The 8,359-nt window shown below is 59.0% G+C and overlaps 1 protein-coding gene across 1 annotated transcript; it reads left to right on the top strand.

Moving 5' to 3' along the window:
* The first annotated feature begins 1,401 nt into the window (after nt 1–1,401).
* LOC137667841 (ADP-ribosylhydrolase ARH1-like) lies at nt 1,402–5,336 on the top strand. The gene is made up of 7 exons (XM_068408966.1): nt 1,402–1,434; nt 1,510–1,733; nt 2,415–2,513; nt 2,584–2,689; nt 3,466–3,545; nt 3,622–3,805; nt 4,571–5,336. The coding sequence occupies exons 1-7, from the start codon at nt 1,424–1,426 to the stop codon at nt 4,941–4,943; spliced, it is 1,077 nt and encodes a 358-aa protein (XP_068265067.1). The 5' UTR covers nt 1,402–1,423; the 3' UTR covers nt 4,944–5,336.
* Nucleotides 5,337–8,359: the final 3,023 nt, after the last annotated feature.

The raw sequence follows: 8,359 nt of genomic DNA, 5'->3' as shown, positions 1-8,359 counted from the left end.
GGGTGCCCTGTCCCTGTCAGCTCCATGACCTGTGGGGTTTGGGGAGTCCTGCCCCCATCCTGTCCCTGACCCACAGGATTTGGGGTGCCCTATCCACATCTGGGCCATGACCTGTGGGGTTTGGGGTGTCCTGCCCCTGTGGGGTTGCACTTTTCCGGGACTGGCTGAGGTTTCACCGCTTGGCTCCATAATTAAGCGTCTGAAATTCAAGGACGCTCGTTTAACCGCTCGCTGCCCACCACCCAGCACTCATTTTAATATTTTTGCATAGCCAAATCCCCGCGGGTTTAGGGCCGAGCCACGCGAGAGCAGTTTTGGGGGGATTTCACCCCAAAATGTGGCTCAGGGCCATGTTTTGGCCCCAGCCCGGTGAAATAAATATGGGAAAAATATTGGGGAGAAAAGTTTTTGCTTGGGGATGCCCCTTTGAGTGCCCCCCACTTCCCTTTGGGTGCCCCCCACATACCTGGGTGCCCCTTTGAGTGCCCCCCAGTACCTTTGGATGCCCCCCCATGTCCTTTTGGTTGCCCCCCATGTCCCTTTGGGTGCCCCCCCGGCACCTTTGTGTGCCCTCCCATGTCCCTTTGGGTGCCCCCCACATACCTGGCTGCCCCTTTGGGTGCCCCCCCAGGTCCCTTTGGGTGCCCCCCAGGTCCCTTTGGGTGCCCCTCACATACCTGGCTGCCCCTTTGGGTGCCCCCATGCCCCTTTGGGTGCCCCCCCAGCCCCTTTGGGTGCCCCGCCATGTCCCTTTGGTTGCCCCCCATGGCCCTTTGGGTGCCCCCCACATGCCTGGATTGACCTTTGGATGCTCACCCAGCCACTTTGGGTGCCCCCCATGTGCCCCCATGCCCCTTTGGGTGCCCACCCAGCCCCTTTGGGTGCCCCCCCAGCACCTTTGGGTGCCCCCCATGTCCCTTTGGGTTCCCCCCACGTGCCTGGGTGTCCCTTTGCGTGCACCCCATGTGCCCCCATGCCCCTTTGGTTGCCCCCCCATGCCCCTTTGGTTGCCCCCCCATGTCCCTTTGGTTGCCCCCATGTCCCTTTGGGTGCCCCCATGTCCCTTTGGGTGCCCCCCCACGTGCCTCTATGCCCCTTTGGGGCACCCCTCAGGTCCCTTTGGGTGCCTCATGTGTCCCCCTTGGGTGTCCCCCAGCACCCTTTGGGTGTCCCCCAGACCCCTCCGTGCCCCTCTGGGTTTCCCCCACACCTCCCCAACCCCCTCTCAGTCCCTTTTGGGGTCCCCTGAAGCCATTCCCCTCCCTGCCACCCCCCTGGGGTCCCTCACCCCTATCGCCATGGGGACACCACCCCTGTGTCCCCCTTCCCCCAGTCCCTGAGGTGTCCCCATCCCCCTTAAGGGCCCGTGGCCAGCGTTGGCCCTGTGCCCCGATCCTGACGGGCATCCCCAGCTGCCACCGCCATGGCGGAGCCGTGAGTGTCCCCGGGAGTTCCCGGTGTGCCCCCCCCCTTCTGGTACCCCCCCAAACCCCAATATCCCCCCCTCAGGGTGCCCTCGGTGGAAGCCTACGAAGCTGCCATGGTGCTGAGCGGGGTGGGGGACGCGCTGGGGTACCGGGGGGCGCGCTGGGAGTACTGCACCTCGGGAGCCCAGATCCACGCCGAGCTGGCCCAGCTGGGGGGGCTCCAGGCCATCACCCTGGAGCCCCCCGAGTGGCCCGTCAGCGACGACACTGTCCTCCACCTTGCCACCGCCGAGGGCCTGGCCACAGGTTGGGGGGCGGCTGGGGGTCCCCGTTGCACCCCAGAGACCCGGGGGGGGGGGTCCCTGTGATACCCCTGGGCTGGGTGGGGGTTCCCTGGGGGGGGTTGGGGGTCCCTGTTATACCCCTGGGCTATATGGGGGTTCCCTGGGAGGGGTTGGGTTCCCCTCTAATTTTGGGGGTCCGGGGGGGGGGGTGTCCTCTTTCCCTCCACTTTATGGGGTCCATGGGGGGGGGGGTGTCCTCCTTCCCCTTCAGGTTTGAGGCTCATGAATGGTCTCCCCCCCTTTTCCCTCCACTTTTGGGGTCCATAAGGGGGTGTCCTCCTTCCCCTTCAGTTTTGGGGCTCGTGGGTGGTCTCCTCCCCTTTTCCCTCCACTTTTGGGGTCCATGGGGGGGTGTCACCCTTCCCCTTCAGTTTTGGGGCTCGTGGGTGGTCTCCTCCCCTTTTCCCTCCACTTCTGGGGGTCCATGGGGGGGTGTCCTCTTTTCCCTCCACTTTTGGGGTCCATGGGGGGGGGTCTCCTCCTTCCTCTTCCCTTTTGGGTTCTCTATGGGGTGCTCTTCCCTTTCCCCACCATTTGGGGGTGGTGCAATGGGGGGGGGGGGGATCTTCTTCCTCTTCAATTTTGGGGTGTGCACTTTGGGGGGGGCCAGGGTGGTCCTCACACCCCCCCACACCCCCCCCAGGCCTGGAGGGGGAACCCCTCCTGCACGAGCTGGCTCGTCGCTATGTGGCCGCCATGGGGGACATGGAGGGACGCAAGCCGGGGCCCACGAGCATCCTGGGTGAGTGGGGGCCCGGGGTCTCGAGGGGGGGTGTCACGGGGGGATCTCATGCCTGCCCCCACCCCACCAGGCACCTCACAGCTGCAGCCTGGGGAGCCCGAGGGCTATCGCATCCCCTTCAACCCCCGCGGCACCGGCTGTGGGGCTGCCATGCGCAGCCTGGCCATCGGGCTCAGGTAGGGACGGGGACAGGGGAGGGACATGGGGGGGGACATGTGGGGAGAGGGGGGACATGTGGGGACCAGGGGATGGGGGTATCAGAGATGGGGTGACAGGGATGAGATGGGGACATGGGGGGACACGTGGGGACCGGGGGATGGGGGTATGGGGGATGGGGTTATCAGGGATGGGGGGACAGGGACAGGATGGGGACATGGGGGGACACATGGGGACATGGGGGCATGGGGATATCAGAGCTGGGGTGACAGGGACAGGATGGGGATGGGGACATGGGGGTGTCAGGGCTGGGCGGATGGGGACACAGGGGGATGGGGACACAAAGGACAGGGACAAGTGGTGTCCGAGCTGGAGGAATGAGGACACGAGGGTGTCAGGGCTGGGGACATGGGGTGTCAGAGCTGGAAGGGACAGGGACAAGGAGGGGACAGGGATGGGGTGGCAGGGACACAGGGGTGTAAGAGGTGGGGACATGGTGGTGTTGGAGCTGGGGGGGGGACAGGGACAGTGAGGAGGGAGGTGCTGGGGACATGTGAGCTGGGGGGAGTGGGGACAGGGAGCCCCAGGGGACAGTGACAGGGGTCACCGAGCAGATGAGAGGGGGACAGTGGGGACGAGGACAGTGGGGACAGGGGTGGTGGGATGGGGGATAGGGCCAAGGCTGGGGGTACAGGGACAGGGAGGGGACAGGGGGGACGGGGACAGGGAGGGAACAGGGGGGGATGGGGACAGGGAAGGGACAGGGGGGACGGGGACAGGGCTGCTGCCACCGCAGGTACCCACACGCCTGGGAGCTGCCGACGCTGATCCGGGTAAGCGTCGAGAGTGGGCGCATGACCCACCACCACCCCACCGGTGGGTGCCACACGGGGCGGGGGGGGGACAGGGAGTGGACCCTGGAGCCCCCCTCTGAGTCCCCCTGTCCCCACAGGGTACCTGGGGGCACTGGCAGTGGCCCTTTTTGGGGCGCTGGGGGCTCGGGGGGAGCCCCCGGAGCGCTGGGGGGCCGAGCTGCTGCGGGTGCTGCCCCTGGCGTGGGACTACGTGGAGGGCGCTGGGGTGGCCGTGGGGGACAACGCAGCCACCTGGCCCTTCTTCGGGGACGCCTGGCACCGGTGAGGGGGTACTGGGAGCACTGGGAGGGGCTCGGGGGGGGGCCACTGGTGTCACTGGTGCCTGCAAGGCTCTCTCCCAGTCCTGGTGGCACACCACACTGGTGTCACTGGTGTCCCCACTGCACCCACTGCACCCATGGTGCCCCCCAGGTGTCCCCGTTGTCCCCAGTGTCCCCACAAGTACCCGGTGTCACAGGGGCTGCTAGAAAGCCACAGCCCAGTGGTGACCCCCAGTGTCACTCGTTACCCCATTGTCACTGGTGACACCAATGATTCCAATGGCCCCCAGTGACACCAATATCCCTGGTGACCCCAGTGTCCCCATGACCTCAGTGTCCCTGGTGACCCCCAACATCCCCATGTCCCCAGTGACACTAATATCCCCAGTAACCCCAGTGTCCCCATGTCTCCAGTGTCCCCATGACCCCAGTGTCCCTGGTGACCCCCAACATCCCCATGTCCCTGGTGACCCCAATATCCCCAGTAACCCCAGTGTCCCCATGTCTCCAGTGTCCCAGCTGACCCGTGTCCCTGCTGACCCCCAACATCCCCATGTCCCTGCTGACCCCAATATCTCCGTGTCTCCAGTGACCCCAACATCCCTGGTGACCCCAACATCCCCATGTCCCTGCTGACCCCAATATCTCCGTGTCCCCATGACCCCAGTGTCCCTGCTGACCCCAACATCCCCATGTCCCTGGTGACCCCAATATCCCCAGTAACCCCAGTGTCCCCAGTGACTCCAGTGTCCCTATGTCCCTGCAGGTACCTGGAATCCCGGGGCCTTCTGGAGGGTGGTGGCCCACCCCAGGTGCCCTCCCTTCCGTCACCGGCTGAGCGGGACGCGGCGTACCTGTGCTGGGCGCTGGACGGGTGGCCGGGGCGCAGCGGCCATGACGCGCCCATGGTGGCCCTGGAGGCCCTGCTGGCAGCCGGGGGGTCCTGGGGGGACCTGTGTGCTAGGGGGGTGCTGCACGGTGGGGACAACGATTCCACAGGGACCATTGCCGCTGGGTGCTGGGGGCTGCGGTGGGGGCTGGCGCCCGTCCCCCCCGGGCTCCACCGCTGCCTCGAGTACCGCAGGCGGCTGCGGGATGCTGCCCACCGCCTCCACGCGCTGGCCTGGGGGGACCACTGAGACCCCCGGGTGTGTCCCCAGTGTCACCTGCTGTCGCCCTCCTGGGAAAGCCCTCGTGGGTCCCCAGGGTGCAGGAGGGGCTTAGGAGAGTCTCTGGGGGTCAGCAGGGACCTTCATGGGGTGCTGGGGGTCTCAGGAGGGTCCTTAGGGGTCATCAGGGACCTTCATGGTGTGTTGGGGGGCTCAGGCATGTCCCTGGGGGGGCTGCAGGTCCTGGAAGACCCTGGAGGGAAGCAGGACCCTTCAAGGGGTCATGGGGGGCTCAGGCATGCCCCAGGGCCACCACCACAGCCACAGCCAGGTGGTCTTTTACCCTTCCATGGTTAGAGACCCCAGAACGTCCCCGAGGAGCCTCGGTCACCCCCACAGTAAAAAAAAGTGTCCTCCAAGTCACTCTGTGTCTACGTTTGTGCCCTGACCAGGGTTAACGACCCCAAGGGTGATGGACCTCCAGGGTTAACCACCCCAAGGATGATGGGTCTCCAGAGTTAAGGACCCCAAGGGTGATGGGCCTCCAGGGTTAACCACCCCAAGGGTGATGGATCTCCAGGGTTAACAAACCCAAGTGTGATGTGTCCCAAGAGTTAACCACCCCAAGGGTGAAAGGCCCAAGGCATGATGGGTCCCCAGGGTTAACCACCCCAAAAGTGATGCCCCCCCCCAAGTGTTGAACCATCCCAAGGGTGATAAGCCCAAGAAGTGATGGTGACCCAGGGTTAAGCCACCAAGGATAACAGACCCAAGGGGTGATGGGTCAGTAGTGCTAACCACCCCAAGGGTTGATGGGGCCCCAACATTAACCACTCCAAATGTGTTGGGCCCCTGCGGTGATGGGCCTCCAGGGTTAACCACCCGAATGGTGTTGGATCTAATGGTTGATGGGCCTCTGGGGTGATGGGCTCCCAGGGTTATCCAGCCCAAGTGTGATGGGAACCCAGGGTTACGTCCCCTGAGGTTCATGGGTCCAAGGAGTGATGGGCACCTGGGTTTTAAACACCCCAAAGCTGAGGGGCTCCAAGGCTGATGGGTCCCTGGGCTTAAATACCCAAAGGGTGACTGGGCCTAAGGGGTAATGGGCCCCCTGCCATGGTTAAACACCCCAAAACTGTTGGTTCCAAGGGTTTATGGGTCCCAGGGTTAACCACCCTGAGGGTGATGGCCCAAAGGCATGATGGCCCAACACCCCAATGGTGATGGGCCCCTGTGGCGATTGGATACTGGGGTTCACCAAACCATGATTGATGGGTCCTCCCCAAAGGCTGATGGACCTAAGGGGTGATGGGAAACCAGGGTTAACCCTCTGGCTACAAGATCTGTGCGTGCTTTGGGTCAAAAAGCCCTCATTTTAACATCCAACTCTTCATTTTTGGGGCCCAACCTTCATGTTTAGGGAAAAAAACCCTCATTTTAGAGTCAAAACCTGAATTTTAATGGCAAAAAACCCTATTTAAAGGCCCAAAAGAAAAAATTCAGAGCCCAAACCATCATTTTAAAGGTTCAAAGCCTCATTTTTCAGATTCAACTGTGGGTTTTTAAAGTGTAAACCCTTATTTTTATTATGCAAAACTCAACATTAGGGCAAAAAGTGTAATTCTTGAATCAACTGAGACTAATTTTGGGGGTATAAATACTAATTTTTAAGGTCCAAATCCACATTTTCATTCTATAAAGCATTATTTAGAAGTTTCAAGGCCGAATTTTAAGGTTCAAAGATACATTTTAAAGATCCAGAGCATCATTTTTAAGTCCCAAAATCTGATTTTTGAAGGTCAAAAGCCTCATTTCAGGGTCCAAAGCCTAATTTATAGGGTCCAAAGGCTCATTTTCAGGTCCAAGACACATCCTGGGTGTCCAAATCCTCCTCTGGAGGGTCCAAAGTCCACTTTTAGGGCTCAAAGCCTCAGTTTTAGGTCTCAAAGCCTCATTTTTATGGTCCAAAGCCTCATTTTAGGGTACAAACTCCTACATAGGCCTCAAAGCCTCATTGTCTTAATGTCCAAAGCCTCATTCTGAGCATCTAAAGACCCATTTTTAGGGTGTAAAGCCCCATTTTTTGGGCCAAAATCCTCATTTATATGATCCAAGTCTGTCCTTTGCTACCCATAGCCTTGTTTTAGTCCTCACAGTTGCATTTTTAGGGTCCAAATCCTCATTCATACAGAACAAACCTTCATTAAAAAGCTCCAAGCCCTTATTTATAGGTTGAAAGACTCATTTTAAGGGCCCGCAGCGTCATTTTTAAGGCCCAAAGTCCGATTTTGACCATCCAAATCCTCATTTGTAGAGTCCAAAGCCTGATTTATAGTGTCCAAAGCCTCATTTTTACTTTTCAAAGTCAGTTTTGCCTTCCAAAGTTGCATTTTTAGGCTCCAAAGTTGCATTTTTAGTGGCCAATCCCTCATTTCAGGGTCCAAAGCGTCATTTTTAGGATCCAGCCAGGGTTTTCTAGGGTCCAAGCCGCATCCTTTGGAGGGTCCAAAGTCCACTTTTAGGGCTCAAAGCCTCAGTTTTAGGGCCCAAAGCTTTGATCCTAGGGTAGAAAGCCTCTTTTTTAGACACCAAAGCCTCATTTTTAGGCTACAAACTCTCATTAGAAGTTCCAAACCCCCCTTTTAAGGTTTGAAGACTCATTTCAAGCACCCAGAGCCTTATTTCTAGGCCCCAATTCTGATTTTGAAGGTCCAAAACCTCAATTTTAGCGTCCAAATCTTTGATTCCAGGGTTGAAAACCTCCTTTTTAGGGTCCAAAGCCTCCCTTTTAGGGCCCAAAGTCATAGTTTTAGGTTATTAATCCCTCTTTTAGGGTAGAAAGCCTCAGTTTTAGGTTCTAAACCTGGACCTTTCAGGTACAACCCCTACTTTCTAGGGTCCAAAGTCTCGGTTTTAAAGAAAAAACTGATTAGAGCCCAAATACTTTTTCAGGGCCCAAAGACTCATTTCTAGGATCCAACCCCACATTTTACTCTCCAAAGCCTCATCTTTAAGGTCTAAATCCTCATCTTTGGACCCAAAGCTTCATTTTTAGGGCCCAAACCCACATTTTGATGGCTCAAAGCCTCACTTCTAGCCTCATTTTAGGCTCCAAAGCCTCTTTTTCATAGAATCATAGAATCATAGAAGGGTTTGGGTTGGAAGGGACCTTAAAGACTATCTAGTTCCAACCCCCTGCCACGGGCAGGGACACCTTCCACCAGACCAGGTTGCTCCAAGCCCCATCCAACCTGGCCTTGAGCACTGCCAGGGAAGGGGCAGCCACAGCTTCTCTGGGCAACCTGGGCCCGTGTCCCACCACCCTCACAGCAAAGAATTTCTTCCTCATAGCTCATCTAAATCTCCCCTCCTCCAGTTTAAAGCCGTCCCCCCTTGTTCTGTCACTCCATGCCCTTGTCAAAAACCCCTCTCCTGCTTTCCTGTAG

This window comes from Nyctibius grandis, chromosome 10, assembly GCF_013368605.1.
Source record: "Nyctibius grandis isolate bNycGra1 chromosome 10, bNycGra1.pri, whole genome shotgun sequence".
NCBI classification, from domain to species: domain Eukaryota; kingdom Metazoa; phylum Chordata; class Aves; order Nyctibiiformes; family Nyctibiidae; genus Nyctibius; species Nyctibius grandis.
This window is presented reverse-complemented; position numbering and strand designations above follow the sequence as displayed.

Coding starts and splice junctions, on each gene's coding strand:
- LOC137667841 (XM_068408966.1), top strand. Junction 2,690..3,465: donor AGCCTGGCCATCGGGCTCAG/GTAGGGACGGGG, acceptor CTGCCACCGCAG/GTACCCACACGCCTGGGAGC. Junction 3,806..4,570: donor TTCGGGGACGCCTGGCACCG/GTGAGGGGGTAC, acceptor ATGTCCCTGCAG/GTACCTGGAATCCCGGGGCC.